The sequence below is a fragment of the Schistocerca nitens genome, chromosome 9, assembly GCF_023898315.1.
Source record: "Schistocerca nitens isolate TAMUIC-IGC-003100 chromosome 9, iqSchNite1.1, whole genome shotgun sequence".
Taxonomy (NCBI): domain Eukaryota; kingdom Metazoa; phylum Arthropoda; class Insecta; order Orthoptera; family Acrididae; genus Schistocerca; species Schistocerca nitens.
Window position 1 is genome coordinate 515,145,977 of NC_064622.1, and position 22,486 is coordinate 515,168,462.

The 22,486-nt window shown below is 38.0% G+C and overlaps 1 protein-coding gene across 1 annotated transcript in view; it reads left to right on the plus strand.

Moving 5' to 3' along the window:
• The window catches only part of LOC126204387 (nicastrin), a 102,407-nt gene that overhangs the window by 30,919 nt on the left and 49,002 nt on the right, over window positions 1–22,486 (plus strand). The window contains exons 4-5 of the mRNA XM_049938758.1: window positions 3,515–3,924; window positions 21,975–22,217. Coding sequence (XP_049794715.1) covers window positions 3,515–3,924; window positions 21,975–22,217 — 653 coding nt within the window. The remainder of the gene's footprint in view (window positions 1–3,514; window positions 3,925–21,974; window positions 22,218–22,486) is intronic.

Below are 22,486 nucleotides of genomic sequence, written 5' to 3' on the forward strand. Positions count from 1 at the left end.
AGTTGGTAATATACAAACATCTAAAAAAAAATGAGACAGACAGACTGTACAAAATGGCAAAGTACAGTTATACATTATTAACAACAAACTATCAATATACACCTTAATACTATTTATTCTTACACCAGTTGCTTGTAACCTAGTAAAATAAATGCCTCTGCTGCCTCAGTTATACCTGATCTTTATCTTTATTTCAGTTCTTTGTGTGTTCTGTCAATTATGTTCATAACAACTTTTATTTTAAACCACTGGATGTGACTGGAAGCCCAAGAAAATTTTATCAGTATACATCGCCACGAAACTATGCATTCGAATAAATAAGATACATTTTCTCTATAAAAACAGTGCTACATGCTGGACATTTACATAGCTGGATTTTTTTGTTAAGATTAATCTACAATAAAATTTGATAAATGTAACCCAACCACATACATACTGCGAAGAATTCTTCTGGGTTGTATGGCCGTGGCCCATGGAACTCTTCTATCCCTGATGTTCCATTCAAAGCTACGTTGGACATCTTCAGAGGTGCTCCTGGTTGTGCTGAGTGTTGCCCTCAAGACTCAGCAGCATTCCACAAATGTGTGATTGGTGTACACTGCTTTCTGAGGGCTTGTACCCATTCCTTGTGCAGCCCATGAAACATCTGAACTGAGGTGATTAAGCAAGCAGACAAAAATTTTGTGAAAGGTTGGCTGCACACAGAGACATATTGCAGTAATTTTATTTATAGATGGGTGCAGATTGACACGTAGTGGTATCATGAACACCTGCAGTTCTCATACAATATGATGGAGATCCCACATGACACTTGGGAAACAAAATTCCAAATTAGGTTCTCAGTGAAGGTCTTGTGTGGTATGATTGAGGAGCTGTTGATAGGACATGTGTACCTGCCAAATTGCATGATGGCTACATCATATGCACATTTCCTGATAGAAGACTAGCTGCGCTTTCAGAAGGCTTGACATTAGAGCAACAACATGAAATGTACTTGCAACATGATGGAGCACTGATTCACTGTACCAAACAAGCATCTCAGTATCCGAATAACAAATTTCCTCAATTGTGGGTTGGCTGTGGCAGACCCATCAACTGCCCTGACAGATCACCCGACCTAACCCTGCTAGACTTCTGTTTATAGGGCTGTTTAGGGGGGGGGGTGTACACTCCGAAGGTGGACACAGGCGAAGAACTTGTCACTCACATCACCGACGCTGTTGCCCACATTAAGACCCAGCTATAAGATCTTCGATGTGCAACACAACACACACTCCAATGCACTGACAAGCGCATTGGGATGAGTGGGAGACTTTTTGAACACCTGTTGTAGGATGGACCAATCATCTGTCCCACCATTATTCTGTCTGCCACAGCACCTACAAAGCATTTCCATAAGTAATATTTACATTTGTCTTCATAACCATTCATGGATGTGAGTAGCCTTCAACATACTGCAGTTCTGTAACAATCAAAAACTGGACAGATATTTATAGGACTTTTTCAGTTTATTTTCATATGTAGAATTCACCTCACAAATTATGCGACATTACTCCTGAATCGCTCTGTATCATTCCTAATTCAAGTTCTGATCAGTATGCACACTCAGGTATTTTTGAACAGTAAGTTTTTACATACTTCCTTTGTTCCATGCTGTTTTGGAATTAATGCTGATATATCTTCCATTGTAGAGACTGAACAAAAGGCTTTTTTTTTACATCATAGAGCATTTACTGAGAACCAGTCAATAATGATTTCGAATGTTTCATTTACTGATAATTTTTTGTTGTTTATGGCAAGGATAGAAGTGGTACCAGAATTGAACCCCTTGGAATGACTAGTAATTTGTCCCAATAAGAATAAAATTTATCACGAGAGCCTGTTAATGTATTTCTTAGGTTACTATCAATTGAATAGTAAGTGAAGCACATACTTATTATATCTGTAAAGACATAAACTTTAAGCTTCATCAAAAGGATGTTGTGATTTGTACTGTAAAATGCATTAGATACATCACAAAAAATCCCAGTTTGTGAAATCTCATAATTCAAGTACTTTATAAGATAGTGCAGTGAAATGGTAGAGGCCACGTTCAGTGGAGAGGCTCTTCTGAAAACTGATTAATTCGGACTCCTATATTTTCAGGTACTTTCGGTCATTATTAAATAATAGTGGACCAGGTCAGTAGTTATTAATGTCTGTTGTGCCATTCTTAGATGGGGTCTGACAATGGTGTACTTTTGTCTGTCTAGAAAGATACCTTGTGCAAGTGAAGCATTAAATAACTATACCAGAACAACATGCCCTTAACATTTTACTTGGAGTGTTATCCACCCCATGAAATTTTTTTCTTTTAAGAGAGCTAATGATTATTTTCTTGATTTCATTGGAAGACGTTGGAGTGAGCTCAGATCGATTGAATGCTTATAGTGTAAAGTGTTGCGTATATTTCAATACTTTTTCTTTTTACTGACTGTACAAAGTTTCTAAGTTACATTTAGAAAGTGATTGTTAGAACAGCTTGTGGTAGGTTTAGTTTCATGGACTACTTGATTATTACTTTTATTTACTAGAAATAGTTCCTTAGTAAGCTTTCCAATTTCCTCTATAACTATGCTTCATATTGTTTTAATTTTATTTTCAGAATAGATACCTTGTATAAATTTAAATCAGTTGCACATCTGTGCTTCTCCTGACCATTAGGTATACATGAGACAGTGTTTTGATGCTGACTGCTTAATATTTACTTTACTATATTGCTATTTTTGGGAGAAAATAAGCTACTTATATCTCTAAGTGCAGAAAACTATTTTGCAGTACACTAGTACTTGTCATGCAGCATTTATAATGCACATCATCACTTGCAGTGCAGTAACAGGAATTTTCTATGCCTGGATCTGAATAATAAAGTAAGTCGTAGGAGTGGCCAATGTAATATGCTTTTAATTTTCTTTTGAATTGGTAGGGATTCCCAGTTTATTGGTTTGTTAGATGGGAGTTTGTTGGATATGTTTGTGCAAGAGCATGTAACTCCAGTCTGAGCCCTAAAATCTGTGTAAAAATTCTCGTAGGATAAAAGGGTACGCAAGTAATTAAAACAAATGATAGTACATATCTTTAAGTTGTGTTGTGTTCCGCTGACCTTAGTGTAAGACATTACCATATACTTTGATATCTTTTCATTTACAGAGTGGGCATGTATTATTCCCTCTTCTGCTGTTACTTCACATGTTTTATGTCTTTTGCTTCACTTGCAGTATCATCTGCATATGGATGTAACAGGATCTCACCATTTTGCATATGTCATCGTCTATTATCTGTAGGCTAACAAAATAGATTTTTGTCATATGGATAAGCTGTCCAAATTATTAAGTTTATTTTTTTAAAAAAATATATTGAAATTGAAATATTGCAGCTTTGTTACTAACATAGGTGACATAACATGAATGTAAATAATTTCTGCCTTAACATTTGGTAGCTTGAAAGCACAACTTACTTTCACATTTCTCTGCAGGGATGTGCTGTTGCCACTGCGTGATTCCGGAAAGGTCAGTGGTGTGTTGCTCGCATATGACACAGCTACTGATCTGCCACAACACTATTCACCTGACGATACCTGCCCCAATCGGTACTCAGGACAGAAGAAGTGTGACGACAATGCCCCGTGGAACCCTGAGGGAATGGGACTCCTGCAAATTGACTGGGGCTTTCCAATGTTCTACATCAAAAGCAATTCTAATGATAGTTCTGGGAACCTGCGGAAGATAAGAGAGTGTCACCAGCGCTATAACAGCGCTGACACTCAGGCTGGACGGACACTTTGTGCTATAGAGATGAATTCGTACATGTCTGCAGCTGTCAGTTCAGAAGTGTGTGTTAGGCGAAATGGAGTGAAAAATAATTTCCATCCAGGTGAGACACAGGGTATGTTTCCCATTCTACTTTTTCCTTTTAGAGTTCGCAAATGTTTTCAATATTTACTGCCTCGTATTTTCAGATTGATACTGATAAAATCTATAACTAATATCACCCATCATTTATACCTGTTTGTAATTTAAAATTATTTATAATGTAAATGTTGGAGTTATCTTCGTTGGGTTTTTGCTATTATCTGTGTGCACACATGCCAGGTGAGTTATCTTTTTTCTATCTTTTAAGAATGACAGACTCATTTAAAATCAAACAATGGGAACTCCAGGTAGGAATATTAACAATGTAGGAAAGGACACATATATAGCTTTTGTCCACTGCCTTCATTAGTAAAAGAGAGACATGCAACAATCACTCACACAAGCAAGCACCCCTCATACGGGCCAGAATGCTGGCCTGAGATGCTGGAGAATTAAACAGTGGAAAATCCAGGATGGAATGTAAAGATGTGTGCGCGTATGTGCATCTATTGTTGGCAAAGGCCATTTGCCGAAAGCTTTAAGTGTGAAAATATTTCTGTTGTGCCTATCAGCGACTCAGCATCTCCACTATTGATCACCGTGTAAAATGTTTGTGCTATAACCAGTTGTGTAATACGTTGCACGGCACCAGATCCTGAGTGCACTACGCTTAAAATATTTTGCCAATGGCATTTGTGCTGGCCTGTCACCAGAGGCTGCCTGTGGTGGGCCACCTGACTTATAGACACAACACAGCATCCATTGTGCTGTCTACTGGAGCCCTCCTCTTTATAGGTGTTGTGCAGCAGGCACTCACTCTCATACTGTGTTTATACTTTTTGTCAGCAGCTGCTTATATCAGTAATTAGGGTGTTTCGTTGTTTGTGTCTGTGTTCTCAACTGTTGTTTGCTTGTGTGTGGAAGAACAAAACATGTAAGGCTTTCTTCCTTTCTTGGATTTCTCCTCCAGAAATCTGTGTCTAAAGACATGCCTGTCATTGCATTGTGTGTGTGTGTGTGTGTGTGTGTGTGTGTGTGTGTGTGTGTGTGTAGGTAGAATTCTATTGTTGTCATCAACAGTGCTAAAAAACCTATGGGGCTTAGGTGGCTTGATTTCCATGGCTGCAATTGCAATTGCCAGTTTGTTATCAATCCTCATCATAATTCCTATACTGATTCTGTGGTTGTGATGCCACCATTTGATTAGTTCTTCCCAAAGGGGTGCATCAGAGTACACTACATTGCAAGAATCCCTCTTTGACTTAAGTGTTAAATATTGCTCTGTCTTTTGAAGTATCTTGTGCTGCTGGTGGTAAGATTGTGACTTAGTGTGACATTGCCGTGGTGACTGTTGTTCCTGGTTGTCAGGCGACAGTCTGTTCTTGTGGGAAGGACAACGTGGCGGCTGTACAAACATGGCTTCCATGCCACATTGGATGGGAACATGCTAAACAACAACAACTACGGTCGCACTCTGTGCTCCCATTTTGCCCATACAGTTCCAATCAACATGAGTGTCCTAAGTGCTGGGCAACTTGGATCAACTGTAGGAGAAAAGGACATGTAGCATCTGTGTGTCATTCCCCACCCCCTACATGTACATCTACATCTACATTTATACTCCGTAAGCCACCGAACGGTGTGTGGGGGAGGGCACTTTACGTGCCACTGTCATTACCTCCCTTTCCTGTTCCAGTTGCGTATGGTTCGCGGGACTGCCGGAAAGCCTCCGTGTGCGCTTGAATCTCTCTAATTTTACATTCGTGATCTCCTCGGGAGGCATAAGTAGGGGGAAGCAATATATTCGATATCTCAGAAACGTACCCTCTCGAAACCTGGACAGCAAGCTACACCACGGTGCAGAGCACCTCTCTTGCAGAGTTTGCCACTTGAGTTTGGTAAACATTTCCATAACGCTTACCAAATAACCCTGTGACGAAATGCGCTGCTCTTCTTTGGATCTTCTCTATCAACCTGACCTGGTACAGATCCCACACTGATGAGCATTACTTAAGTATAGATCGAACGAATGTTTTGTAAGCCACCTCCTTTGTTGATGGACTACATTTCCTAAGGACTCTCCCAATGAATCTCAACCTGGCACCCGCCTTACCAACAATTAATTTTATATGATCATTCCACTTCAGATTGTCCCGTATGCATACTCAGAGATATTTTACAGAAGTAACTGCTACCAGTGTTTGTTCTGCTATCATATAATCATACAATAAAGGATTCTTCTTTCTATGTATTCGCAATACATTACATTTGTCTATTATTCAGGGTCAGTTGCCACTCCCTGCACCAAGTGCCTATCCACTGCAGATCTTCCTACATTTTGCTGCAATTTTCTAATGCTAAACTTCTCTGTATACTACAGCATCATCCGGGAAAAGCCACATGGAACTTCCGACGCTATCTACTAGGTCATTTATATATATTGTGAAAAGCAATGGTCCCATAACACTCCCCTGTGGCACGCCAGATGTTACTTTAACGTCTGTAGACGTCTCTCCATTGAGAACAACATGCTGTGTTCTGTTTGCTAAAAACTCTTCAGTCCAGCCACACAGCTGGTCTGATATTCGGTAAGCTCTTACTTTGTTTATCAGGCGACAGTGCGGAACTGTATCGAATGCCTTCCGGAAGTCAAGGAAAATGGTATCTACCTGGACATGGATGGTAAATGTGTATCTTCGGTGCTTACGAATCGTAACAAACTATTTATCAAAGTACAAGTGATGGACAAAGTGCTCTGATCTCCGGCTTTGTCTGCGGTTACTCGATATTTGGTGGGTTACAACAAGCAGCATACTTTGATTTTGGGGCAATTTATGGCTCCCACTATGTGTAGATGTGTGGTTTATTCCTTGACTTTTTTGGTAGTCTGTGATGCTGTTACTGCAGATTTATTCAGTCTGGGTGCTTTTAGTGCTTTTCTATTTTGAATAAGGTGTCCTTCATATTCAATCAGATCCCTTACCGAAAGCCAGATTCTCTGTGTTCTGGGTTCCCATACGTCTTCTCGAGTGTGTTAAATTGTGCCACTAACTTCGTGGCCCATTTTTTCCCATGCATGCCGTATTCTAGGGCTGTGCGTGATCAAGTGAAATCAGAATTGGACTGGCTGATGTTGTTGGGATCATATAACCTATTACATTGAGTGAGTGGGCTACCCGCCTTGTGATTGTTTAAAAACTGACTGATGAGCTTTGCCCCTGTGGCAAGTTTAAAAGTTTCAATTAATGCTCACTCTATCATTGTCACTTACCCCTTGCCCCATCTGGACGAGTTATTGATTAAACTCACTAAGGGCCAGTTTTTCTCTGAAACTGACTATTTACAGGTTCCTTTGGATGAGGATCCGAAATGGCTTCTTGTAATTAACACTCCCTTTGGGTTGTACCAATATCAGTGCCTTCTGTTTGATTAGTGCACCAGTAATTTTTCAGCATTTTTTTGGAACAATTGACAATGTCAGTCTGGGATGCATCAACTATCTCAATCATATCATCATAACAGGTGCATCAATGGAAGAGTAGTTACATAACTTATGCATCTTGTTCATGATCTTACCTGCTGCAGGGTTGAAATGCAACTTGACCAAGTCATGCATTTTTCAGGAATATATTGTGTATTTGGGTATTAAGGTGTCTCGGAATGGTGCTTATTTTTAATGAAATCATGTCACAGCTCTGCCTCACCCTACAAATGTCAAAGAACTCCAAGCATTTTTCAGTACAATTGTTTACTGTCACAATCTTTTTCTGGGTGTGGCTGCATTTGATCTATCCCCTCCACGAGTTTTTCCACGAGAATGTTCCTTTTCAGTAGACACTGAGCTGCGAGCACGCCTTCATGCTTTTGAAATATAAACTACATTCTCCTCCATGTTTGGCTACTTTCCGTCTTGGCCGCGTTGGCTACAGATGCCTCTCAATATGGATTCGTGCACATTCTAGCACTTTGATATGAAGATTAATCTGAATGTCTGATAGCTTGTGTGTCAAAAAAACTCAATTCCGCCCAGCAGTGCTACTCCCAAGTTGAAAACGAAGTGTTTGCTATCATCTATGCCTTGAAAAAAGTTTTGATTGTTCTTGTGTGGGTCTAAGTTCCACTTCATTACTGGCTATGAGCCCTCAGTTTTGTTGTTCAGACCTTCTGCTTTGTTGCTCGACAAAACAGCACATTGCCTCCAGCACTGGGCTGTCTCACTACGACTGTGAAATACACTTTGGCCCACCGCACAGCATACCAGTGCCAAAGTGCTGTCCCGGCTTCCGATGGGACCAGATCCCACTTTTGATAGGGTTGAACGCCTTTGTTTTCACTTAGATATTAAGGTGCAACACACAGTGGAGTGGTTTCCTATTATAGGCTCCCGAATCACAGCAGCTGTCCGTCCCCATCTTATTTTGCGTTGAGTTGTTCACCTCATTCAGCACTGTCAGCTGGACAGTCCTTCGGGCAGGGCTTCTGATCCTTTGCGTAACTATTTTGCCCTATCACTGCCTTTTGCTATTTGATGTTCTCTTAACAACATTCGGACCGTCACCTAAAGTTGCGATCCCAGCCATCCTACAGTGGAATGTGCTCCTTCATCAAGGACATTGGAGGTTCTTGTAGATTATGTTATTGGCCTGTCAGAACTTGTTTTGGCCTGGTATTGATGGTGACATTGTACATCTTTATTTGACTTGGTGTCAGTGTACTACCCAACAGGCAGCAGCCCCCACAATGCTTTCTCTGTAGCCCACACTGCAGCATCCGTGGGAACACGTGCCTGTTGATTTTGTGGGACCCTTCCTTAACTATTACTGGTTGTTGATGCTTTCTCTAAGTTTCCATACATTATCTGCTGTCCTTTGATGTCAGCCGCAGCTGTGATTCAGGCCATCTCCAAAATTTCTACTATTTAAAGACTGCCTTATATAATTACGATAGGTAAAGGTCTACATTTCACGTCTCAGAACTTCCACGATTTCTACACCCATAGAGGCATTTGCCACGCGACTGCACCTCCTTCCCACCCCCCCTTCCCCCACCAAACTAGTGGTACGGTGGAGCGTCTCGTCCGCACATTCCAGGTTCGAGTGAAGAAGTATGTCACAGACTCCTCCACAGACAATGCCTCGACACGCTTCTCGAGTTGCTACAAGTTTACGCCGGTGGAGGATCGAAGTCCCCTGGAGATGCTCCACGGTCGCCAGTCACACACCCTCCTGCATCTGCTCGTGCCACCCCACTGCCACTTTTGGCACATCCCTCGTCGCAGTTCACTCTTGTCTCTGCGGTCTGGGCTTGGGGGTTTGGCCGCTGACTGAAATGGATTCAGGTGACAGTCCCAAGTTGCTGAGGCCAGTGATGGGCTGGTGGCACACCACCACAACTGACTGCATCCCTGCTTGCCCCCGTACTCACCAGTTCTGGCCCGGAGTCTCTCGCAGCAGCTGTCATCGGCTACAGCATCCTCTGCAGAGGCCGTGGATGTTTCAACATCTGCCCACCTTAACTACCAGAGCCCTCCTTTTCACAAGCAGATTGCAGCCAGCACTTGCTCTTGTACTTGTTTGTTCTTATTGTCAGCAATTATTTGTATCGTACCTGGACTGTTTCTAGGTCATTTGCTTGTATGTGGAAGAAGAATAAACTTTGGTTCATCGTGGCTTTGCCATTTGTGTCTTATTACAGTGTGATACAGTTTTCACAATGGAGTTGTCTTATTTTGATGTAATAGCATTCAGAATGCAGTAACTTTATTTTCGAGCAGCTTTTCGAATGTGTGCTAATCGTGTTATTGAAATAGTCTAAAAGAAGGTCATAGTGTGGAGAGTTATGAAATTTCTGGATACTCATCTTGTGAATGTTGCAGTTAGTCTTGTTTCCGTGATAGCTAAGAAAAATTGGAGAGGAGTTCCACATTATGCAAGTCGCCATTTTGTAGGTTTGTTTTCACTCAGACTTGTTTCAGTACCTTTTTAGCTACATTCAGTGGGTTTATTAGTTTACTGGCTGCTACCTGCTGCTTCGCTCACATATGAGTAGTTTTATTATGATGAGTGATGGTGAGTAAGCGAGCTAGTAATTTTACAAGATGTCTGTGTGTGTATATTGGTGTAGAGACGTATTTATAAAAAATATATGTAATGCTGGTATGTAGGTACATAATGAATGTGTTTATATTATTTTGCTGTATGTCGAATAAAAAAAAACTTGCTTTATAATTTCTAATTATATTTTTAAAAAATGCCTCAACTCATTACATCCACGCAGAAGTATAGTTTTTAGGGTTTTTCTGGCTCACCTAGTACTGGATACAAGATTTTGCCACCAGAACACATTCCAACCATTTCTCCCTTCCTTTTTAATGCATTATTGTGTCTAAATTTTTATGCTACTCTCTGTGATGACTAATTTATGATTAACATAGTTATTTAATAGATCATAATCAAATGCAGCCTCACCAGATTAAATTAGATTATATTAGATTCAGTTTTCATTCCATTGACCTGAAATTGAGATAAAGGTATGAATCTCAGTTTGCGGTACAGGCTTTAAAGGATGTCACCGTTGTGAGTCTTCAAAAGTCTTGGAAGCTATGATAGACGTGTGACGCTCAGTGACTAAAATGCAATTTGACTTGTGACTACTCTAATGTCTCTGTAGCTCGTAAGACGACCTGACATTATGTATCCAAGATCCAGCATCCAAGATCCAGCAGACATGAGATTGTTCTGAGGTTTGTTGGATTTGAGTAACTTTCACAGCTTGAGCTCTTTCAGAACTATGCGCAAAATCAGACTTACGTTTGCGAGGCTTATAGCGTAGTTTTAAATTCTCGGGCTTACCGTCTGATTTTATTGTTGTACTTTCACCAAAATGCTCACAGCAACGTTGGATTTGCAGTGTCATGGAATAATCTATAGACATTAAGAGTAGCCAACCATCGTGCCAGTGTCATTTGCATGCCACTCACAAATACCATATTAAAAGATGTTCACAATACTGAGAGAGAGAAAACTTTCTGCAGTACTCTATGGTCTACCTCAGTGGTCAAGCTATCTCCATACCAGAGAGATAAAACTAACTCTCTCTCTCTCTCTCTCTCTCTCTCTCTCTCTCTCTCTCTCTCTCTCTCTCTCTTTGCTCCATACCAGATACTATCAGAATAAATTCAGCAGTAGTGTCGTAAAAACATAACATAAAGAGTTACAGGTAGTATGTAAATATGGATCAAACACATAGAGGATTGTATAAAAATAGCATTCATTTTGTTGAATCATATTACAGTATGTAGAACATGTCAAAGAATAGAAGCATTTTACAAATATGTTAAAAGTTCAACAATCGGAGTGTAAAAGACTTTTTCAAAGAGTAATTATTGTTCCAAATTTCATGTTATAGTCTTCAAACCAATAAATATGTTGTACTACACTGGTGTTCAAGCTATCTCCATAACAAATTTCATCAAACTGGCTCAGTGGTTTAGTCGTGTAAGTGTAACAGACAGTTACTTTTGCATTTATAATATTAGTATGGATTTTCTTTCCGCAGAATTGTTGTAACATGTTAACATATGGGGGGAGGGGGGTGTTATACGAACTTTTGGCACAAAATATTTATGTTTGTAAAAGGAACAATTATTCTCAAATATTTTACACTAATTTGCATACAGTACAGAGTTGAGAAGTGTCACTGACTTGAGGCATTCTGTATTGTTCATTTACAGTGGGTCTAAACATTTTAAGTTTATAGCAAATTTTGGGAATAAATTTGATATATACAGTTGTTTGTTTATGTCACATGATGCTATTGGTTGTTTATGATGGTAGCTTTTAATCCACCTCAGAAGCCACAGCCTGTCACCTGTAAACAACAAAATACTTATTATTCTTCTGTTTATTGTTCATTTCCAGCAGAGAATCACTGTACACTGACTTATTTGGTGTGTTATTTGCAGTTTTTGGTATAGTGGTGTTTTCTGCCTTGTTTGTGTGTAGAGGTAATGTGCGTATTTCTTTCACTGTTGTCGTTACGCGTGCATTTTTTAAAATTTGTTTTTGCCAAGTAATAACATCACAGAATTAACAAGTGATCCAACAAACCGATACCAAAGAAACTTACAAAAAAAAAAAAAAACTCTGGAAACCATAGAAACAATTTGCACACACACACACACACACACACATATGAAAATAATGATGCAAGAAAAGTCCCCGGCCCCTCTCTAAAATTATTACCTAAAATTCACAAACCAAATATCCTAATATGACCACTGATAAACTTTAACGATGCACCAGCACAATATTAAACGACACACACACACACACACACACACACACACACACACACACGTGCGCGCGCGCACTGTGTTCTGCCTTACGGAAGGTCTTGTCATGGGGGAAGCCTCATCAGTGAGGTCCACCGCTTGAGCGTCTTGGGAAGTGATTCCAGTGGTGATTTCCTGTTGCCTTCCACTGATGATGATGAAATGATAATGAGGACAACACAACACCCAGTCCCTGAATGGAGAAAATCTCCAACCCAGCCGGGAATCAAACCCGGGCCCCAGTGTGACAATTCGCTGCGCTGACCACTCAGCTATCAAAACGGACACAGACAAATACAAGCACACTGAAAACAGAAGTGTAAAGGACTCGAGTGGCTTAATAGAAGTAATGAAAACATTGCAAACACAGTGACATTAATTTCATTTGTCACACTGCCCATGCACAGTCACATTTCAACAGAAGAAAGCACCAACATCATATAAAGAATCTTGCAGTTACCAGGAAACATATGTGCAAAAAAATAGAACAAATATCAACCATACTCATGCTCATTATAGAACAAAACTACTTCATATTCAGCAACAAGTTTTACCTGCAATAAGAACGACTATCTGTGGGATCTGCAATCTGTGGCCTCCCAGCTGAAATTTTCATCAGTCACACAGAAAATCCTTTGACAAAATAGTTAAACCAGTGCAGTACAAAACAAAATATTGCTGCAGATATATGGGAATTATAATGTGTAGATAGATGAATCACTGTCTCATATAAAAGAAGCCCACAAAGACATAAACACTATCTAATCACAAATATAGTTCACCATTGAACACAGAAAACTAAATTTCTTAGACCTCACCATTAACAAGAGAAACAACAAACATGAGTTCACAATTTATAGGAAATGTACAATCATCAGCACCAACATTCATAACCAGTCCAGTCACCACATAACCCATAAACAATCCAGTTTCGAGATATTTGCCACACACACTGAACAAAACATCTATGAACAAACATGGCCGCACTGAAGAACTGAATACAATATAACACACAGCTCAGGAAGATGGATATGACCCAAAGACAGTAGATGAAATAAACTAAAAATACAGAAACAGGCAACACATAATCAGGAAACATAACATACACAAATACGACACATCTCACAACAAATCAGTGGACAGAAAGCAACAAATGGCACGTAATCACCTATAACAAGAAAGTTACACACAGGGTAGGCAATACACTGAAGAGACAAGGACTCAACATAGCATACTGAATCCATAACACAACGCAGTACAGACTGGGAAAATGTACCACCAATACTGTCAAATACAGCCACTCAGTATGTTTTCCCAGTCTGTCATTTTGTGTATGTGGGTCAAAAATGCAGGAATATTAGAACCAGGTATACAGAACATCTCAGAGCATTGAAAAGTAATAGCTCTCACTCAGCATTTGCTGGTCACCTACTAGCACAGAATCTCCATCCAATGAACACAGAAAATTATTAAAGTTAGTAGTGACCTACACCAAAAACTAACAATAGAAGAAAATTATTACATCCAAAAATCAGTAGCCCAAGGAAGGAAATTAATAAACAAATACACATTACTATGCAATAAAACACTTTTTCCCACAATAGAGGAACTATACAAGTGACCCCACCCCAAAACTTCATATTGTCACCCTCAATAATTAAATTCTCCTCCTGTGCTCCACACCTCCACACCATTCCCTCTACTCCTCCGTCCCCCCCCCCCTCTCTCGCTCTCTCTCTCTCTCTCTCTCTCTCTCTCTCTCTCTCTCTCTCTCTCTATTTGACAATAACCGCGACAAGTGGTTAACATGTAACAACAATTTTGCACAAAAAAATAAACAAATAAACCTACTGAGGATTGACAAAAAGTGCCAAAACATGTCTGGATGGAAACAAAACTACAGAACTGTGTCTTGCCTAAGGCAGGAATCCTCTCCAGTTTTTGGACACTTGATACACACGTAACACAACAACAATAATAACAATAGTAATAATAATAATAATAATAATAATAATAAAGCACTCAATGCACTTACACGATCACAATGCCATAAATATAGAATACATCACATACATTCAGCAACAGAAAGATTCACATTAAGCAGAAAGGAAGGAGGAAGGGGATTTATCGATATAAAAAACCTACATTATGGACAGGTAGACAATTTAAGAAAATTCTTTATAGAACGAGCAGAAACTAGCAAAATACACAAAGCAATCACTCATATAAATACATCGGCTACACCGCTACAATTTCATAACCACCTCTACAACCCTTTAGACCACATAACATCAACAGATACGAAGAAAGTAAATTGGAAAAAGAAAACACTTCATGGCAAGCACCCGTATCATCTAACACAGCCACACATCGATCAAGACGCATCCAACACATGGCTAAGAAAAGGCAATATATACAGTGAGACAGAAGGATTCATGATTGCAATACAGGATCAAACAATAAACACCAGGTATTACAGCAAGCATATTATTAAAGATCCCAATACCACAACAGATAAATGCAGACTTTGTAAACAACAAATAGAAACAGTAGATCACATCACAAGCGGATGTACAATACTAGCAAATACAGAATACCCCAGAAGACATGACAATGTCGCAAAAATAATACATCAACAGCTTGCCTTACAACATAAACTTTTAAAACAAGTTCCTACATACAAGTATGCACCACAAAATGTACTGGAGAATGATGAATACAAATTATACTGGAACAGAACCATTATAACAGATAAAACAACGCCACATACCAAACCTGACATCATAATCACCAATAAAAAGAAGAAATTAACACAACTAATCGAAATATCCATACCCAATACAACAAATATACAAAAGAAAACAGGAGAAAAAATTGAAAAATACATCCAACTGGCTGAGGAAGTCAAAGACATGTGGCATCAGGATAAAGTTGACATCATACCAATTATACTATCAACTACAGGAGTCATACCACACAATATCCACCAGTACATCAATGCAATACAGCTACATCCAAACATATATATACAACTACAGAAATCCGTAATTATTGATACATGTTCAATTACCCGAAAGTTCCTAAATGCAATATAACACATACCGTACAGTTAATAGGAAGTGACGCTTGATCAAGGTCCGCGTCACTTTCCATTCTCAACCAGACTTAACGTCTGAGAAAGTAAAGAAATAATAATAATAACCCCGTGGAGGCCCGGGAAAAGAATAGGCCTCCGGTATGTTCTGCCAGTCATAAAAGGTGACGAAAAGAACAAACCACTACTAGGGCTAACCCCCCTTTTAGTGTGATTAGTTGGTTCAGGACAGAACTAATGAAGCCTCGGACAAGCGCTGTCATGGTCGGGGACGACGCTTGAACCCTATGCCCGTTCACAATGGTAACGACACTGCTAGCCACACGGGAAATGATTTAAATTCAAATAGAGGTGTTTTGCAGGATATGCTTCCTGCAACCACTCTAGAAGGAAAACAAAGACAGAGATGGTCAGATGAAGTTAACAGACACCTCATGATCTGTTATTACCAAGCAACAAACTTAGGAACCAACACAACTGGATACAGATCACAAGTATACATAACATTTAGTACCAGATACCCAGAATTAATATTTTTAGCAGAATAACGACTTGCTGATCAGATCCATGTAATAAAAAAAAAAAAAACAAACAGGATACCCCAGTCAGAATTAGAAAACATCAAACAACAAGTACAACAAATGCTGGAACAAAATAATGTGCAATCAGAAGAAGAAGAAAATACAGTAATGGACTCAAACATCCCAGAGCAAACAAACAAAGAACAACACGCATCAATTAAACAATCAGAGGAAAACGAAATCTTAAGACAGCCACCAAAACAAGCACAAATAGAACACGAAGTGACACACATGTTAGATATAGAAGAAAAATTTCAGCTGACATATATAGAATACAAAGACACAAATACAGACATTAGACCATTTTTGCATAGACCCCCAAATAACCCACAAGTCGAAACAACAACAACAACAAATATCAACACAGTCATACACAACAAAATAAATGGAAATACAACTATGGAAGAGTTACAACTACTGGTTTATATCGGAGCACTCACTACACTAAATATACACACTAGGCAGAGATCAGAACCAACCAATACACAGAAGAAACCCACAAAACCAGCCTGGCAACACAGGCTGCAGATCAGAATAGAAAAACTGAGAAAAGATATCGGACAGCTAACACAATTTATAAGAAATGAAATATCAGACAAAAAACGAAAAAGGTTAGGTAAAATCTCACAACAAGAAGCGATAGAGCAATTAGATGAAGAGAAGCAGAAATTACAAGCATTAGCCAAACGACTTACAAGATACAAAAAAAGTGAAAATAGAAGGAAACAAAACCAAACATTCAACACAAACTGAAAGAAATTTTACCAGACAATAGATAACACACACATTAAAATAGACAATCCACCAAACATAACAGACATGGAACACTTCTGGAGCAACATATGGTCAAACCCGGTACAACATAACACGGTGGATACAAGCAGAAACAGACACATACAAGATGATACCACAAATGCCTGAATTGATAATTTTGCAACATGAAGTCACCCAAGCAATTAATTCTACGCACAATTGGAAAGCCCTTGAAAAAGATAAAATAGCAAATTTCTGGCTAAAGTAGTTCACCTCAAGACATTAACATCTAACTAAATTATTTAACAGTTACATTGCAGACCCATACACAGTCCCTGATACACTTACACAAGGAATAACTTATCTGAAACCTAAAGATCAAGCAGACACAGCAAACCCAGCAAAATATCGCCCCATAACATGCCTACCAACAATATACAAAATATTAACTTCAGTCATTACACAGAAATTAATGACACATACAACACTGAACAAAATTATAAATGAAGAACAAAAAGGCTGCTGCCAAGGAGCACGAGGATGTAAAGAGCAACTGATAATAGATGCAGAGGTGACATATCAAGCTAAAACTAAACAAAGGTCGCTACACTACACATACATTGATTACCAAAAAGCTTTTGATAGTGTACCCCACTCATGGTTACTACAGATATTGGAAATATATAAAGTAGATCCTAAATTGATACAGTTGCTAAACATAGTAATGAAAAATTGGAAAACCACACCTGATATCCAAACAAATTCAAATAATATCACATCACAGCCAATACAGATTAAGTGTGGAATATACCAAGGAGACTCATTAAGTCCTTTCTGGTTCTGCCTTGCTCTGAACCCACTATCCAACATGCTAAATAATACAAATTATGGATATAATATTACTGGAACATACCAACACAAAATCACACATTTGCTATACATGGATGATCTAAAACTACTGGCAGCAACAAATCAACAACTCAACCAATTACTAAAGATAACAGAAGTATTCAGCAATGATATAAATATGGCTTTTGGAACAGACAAATGTAAGAAAAATAGCATAGTCAAGGGAAAACACACTAAACAAGAAGATTACTTACTGGATAACCAAAGCGACTGCATAGAAGCGATGGAAAAAACAGATGCCTATAAATATCTAGGATACAGGCAAAAATAGAATAGATAATACAAATATTAAAGAAGAACTAAAAGAAAAATATAGACAAAGACTAACAAAAATACTGAAAACAGAATTGACAGCAAGAAACAAGACAAAAGCTATAAATACTTACGCTATACCAATATTGACCTATTCATGTGGGGTTGTGAAATGGAGTAACACAGAACTAGAAGCACTCAATACACTTACACGATCACAATGCCACAAATATAGAATACATCACATATATTCAGCAACAGAAAGATTCACATTAAGCAGAAAGGAAGGAGGAAGGGGATTTATCGACATAAAAAACCTACATTATGGACTGGTAGACAATTTAAGAAAATTCTTTATAGAATGAGTAGAAACTAGCAAAATACACAAAGCAATCACTCATATAAATACATCGGCTACGCCATTGCAATTTCATAACCAATTCTACAACCCTTTAGATCACATAACATCAACAGATACGAAGAAAGTAAATTGGAAAAAGAAAACACTACATGCCAAGCACCCGTATCATCTAACACAGCCACACATCGATCAAGACGCATCCAACATATGGCTAAGAAAAGGCAATATATACAGGGAGACGGAAGGATTCATGATTGCAATACAGGATCAAACAATAAACACAAGATATTACAGCAAGCATATTATTAAAGATCCCAATACCACAACAGGTAAATGCAGACTTTGCAAACAACAAATAGAAACAGTAGATCACATCACAAGCGGATGTACAATACAAGCAAATACAGAATACACCAGAAGACATGACAATGTAGCAAAAATAATACATCAACAACTTGCCATACAACATAAACTAATAAAACAACACGTTCCCACATACAAGTATGCACCACAAAATGTACTGGAGAATGATGAATACAAATTATACTGGAACAGAACCATTATAACAGATAAAACAACACCACATAACAAACCTGACATCATACTCAGCAATAAAAAGAAGAAATTAACACAACTAATCGAAATATCCATACCCAATACAACAAATATACAGAAGAAAACAGGAGAAAAAATTGAAAAATACATCCAACTGGCTGAGGAAGTCAAGGATATGTGGCATCAGGATAAAGTTGACATTATACCGATTATACTATCAACTACAGGAGTCATACCGCACAATATCCACCAGTACATCAACGCAATACAGCTACATCCAAACGTATATATACAACTACAGAAATCCGTAATTATTGATACATGTTCAATAACCCGAAAGTTCCTAAATGCAATGTAACATATACCGTACAGTTAAAAGGAAGTCATGCTTGATCAAGGTCCGCGTCACTTTTATTTTTGACCAGGCATAACGTTTGAGAAAAGAAAGAATAATAATAATAAGAAGAAGAAGAAGATTGTTTGTTAGCTACCTTCATACAGTACACAATAGCTATCCTTCAGCATTAATCAGTGTACCTGTGAAATTGATAAGCACCATATGTTGTTGCTAATGAAAAGCAGTTGAATCTAACAAGAAAAGCAGTAGGATTCTTAAAGTATTGGTGTCTTTGCTAAATGTGTAAGGCACCGATTTGCAGCGTTCTTGGATGTTTTATTTATTTATTTATTTAGCATCCAATAGATGGCACATGTGATATAGGGTTTGTCATTTGATTACAAAAAAACACATAACACCACATACACATAATAAATGGACAAACATATACAAACAGCAAAACAAATTCCACAGACGTAGTACATAAGTAGTGTACAAGAACTTATTACACAAAAACAAAAGTACGTGCTCATGATAAACAATTATAGATCAGGAACTACGCCTTATACACAAAACGTATTACGGATATTTAACAGATTTTTCATAAGTACTATAATTACGAAGTTGAAAACGTAATTAAATTAGTGTGAATTTTTAAAAAATAAGTACAGGTTTCAATACACAGTCTGAGACAGGTATTCATTTATACCGTAGTTGCATTTTTCCATCAAGTATTTTTTTACCTCACACTTGAAATTATTTTTGCCTTTCAATTCTTTAATTTGAGATGGGAGTGCATTTAAAAGCTTTATTCCTAAGTGGCTAACATGTTTCTGACTTCTAGTTTTTGCTACATAGGAAATGTGGAAGTCTTTACAATGCCTTGTATTGTGATCATGGTAGCTTGAGGTGGTTTGGAGGTCGCAGTTATTTTTATTGATCATTTCCAGGCATTTAAAAATATATATCGATGGTATTGTCAGTATCTTTAGTTGTTTGAATAAGGGTCTACAGTGAGTTTGTGGTGGGCTGTGTGTCATGATATGAATAGCTCTTTTTTGCATAATAAAAATGTCATTTAGTCTTGACCTGGTTTTTCCCCAAAAACTTATGCCATAGCTTGCAACTGATTGGGAATAACTAAAGTACACCGCTCTAATACATTCTTTGCTACATACCTTGGATATTATTCTAAACGCAAAACATGCTGAGCTAAGTTTCTGAGTAAGATATACACTGTGTTCATTCCAGTTTAAATCGTGGTCAATTCGCATTCCCAGAAACTTTGTGGTGCACATTTTTTCTATTTGTTTGCTATCCAGCATAAGGCACATATTTTCCCCTTGACACTTGCTTCCATACTGTATAAAGTTTGTTTTCTTTGTATTTAATGTCAGCTTATTTGAATAAAACCATGACTGTATGTATGAGAGCATTTTTTCTGTTGTAGTACACACTGATTCTTTTATATCACTAATTATGATATTCGTGTCATCTGCAAATAGTAGAATTTTGGCTGAGCTGTCTGGAGCCTGTATATCATTGATATAAATTAGAAATAACAATGGGCCCAGAATGCTGCCCTGTGGAACACCTATTTCAATTTGTTTTGGTTCAGATATGAGTTTATAATTGTGAAGATTGTTGGATGATAAAGTAAGTGTGACAACAATGTTCTAGGAACATTGACAGTGGATGGTCTTAGTTTTTAATAATTTCATTTACAGAAGTTGCATCTCTATAATGGTGTATATTTTGACTTGGTACACTGTGTAGAGGCTCTTTCGTCATATAGGATATATGGAAGATGAATGAATGAAGTTGTGAGTTATAATTTATAGTTTCAATGAGTAATGTTAAAAGATGTGTGTGAGCTGATAGTTTCTTTTGTCAAGCTCACCTACTACTTTTTATGGTACAACCATTACACTCTGAAAATTATTTGTTGTGAAGTTAAGGACTTCTGTATTTTGCAAGCATCAATTGGCACTAGTTGTAGATGGAATGTGGCTGTACCAAGTATTAGACCACATTAGTTCGTGCTACAAAGGGGTTGAGTTCACCTTTTCAGTAGTACAGTTTTGGCAATGGTACCCACACAATCATTTAGATTTTTTATTGTCCGTTGTGATTGCATTGATTTTTTTTAATGCGTTATTTTGTTTCAACATGAATCATCCTCAGATCTGATGCTATAAGTTACAAAAATAACCCGTTCATATCAGTGAAATTTAAATGCTGCATCCTATATAACCAGTATAGTCAGATCTGTTGATGTTTCATTTTGAACTGAAAGAGTTCATTTTAAAAAATTAGTGCAATCATGACAGGCAATATAAATATGTTTCACAACTTGTGATTGCAGATTTTCTTCAAGACATTATGTCAAGTTTTGCAACAGCATATTTTTTCAAAAGTTCTCGTCTTAGCTGTCTCCCCTTATATTTTGTGTGTCGTAATTGAGCAAAGACACATAGAATTTCAATGTCGCAAATTAGTTCCTAATGATTGTGTTACAGCTTATTGTAAAATGATAGTGTGCTTTCATACTGTTATTTTAAACTCAGGTAAGGACTGTGCTCTAATCTCTCTAGTTGTACGATAACAAATACTTCTAATTGATTATTGTTTAAACAGTAGCTTCTCAATAGATTTACTCTGTTGTAAAATTTGATTTTAGCAACTGATCAGAACTGGAAAATGGTAAGTGTCTTCATAAATTTTATACAGAGAAATAAAATGGTATGCACTACTCAAGACTTGCACTGACACAAAAATGAGCAATTTCCTGATGTGTATAAGTAACTTAACCTGTATGTGTGTTTGCTTAAGTTATCACATGTAGTGCATATTCTGTTTTTATCTCATTATGCAAAATATTCACTAGAGATAAACTGTCTCCTTTTACAGTCCACGTGTGTGACGCTCTTATTGACCGTAACGTTTGGGTGAGCCTACCAGCTCTCTCACGAAATCGTCCAGATGCCGCTTATGAAAACAGAACAGTCATCATGGTTTCAGCCCGAATGGATTCCACGTCTATGTTTGACCAGGTGGTGCCAGGTGCAACAAGCCCAGTCACTGGTATAGTGGCACTGCTGGCCACGGCGCATGCCCTTTCCCAGGTCTTCCCCCAGGATGACACACAACAATGTGAGTGGAACTGTTTGTTACGCAGGCTTCAGTGTACCAGATTGCAGACATACTTTCATATTCTTTGATAAAATAAAAGCAAGCGTATGTGGGCAAGTGCTATGTTCAGCACATTGGTGTAAAAATTCCAGCATAGTACTGAATATGAATAAGGAAACATATTTTCTTGGTCATTCTTGAGTGGAATGCTTTTTCTGGTACAGGTGCTTCAAGATTAAGAAAATATTTTATTCTGGTTATTTAACTATATTACCAAACTTTCTGGCAGA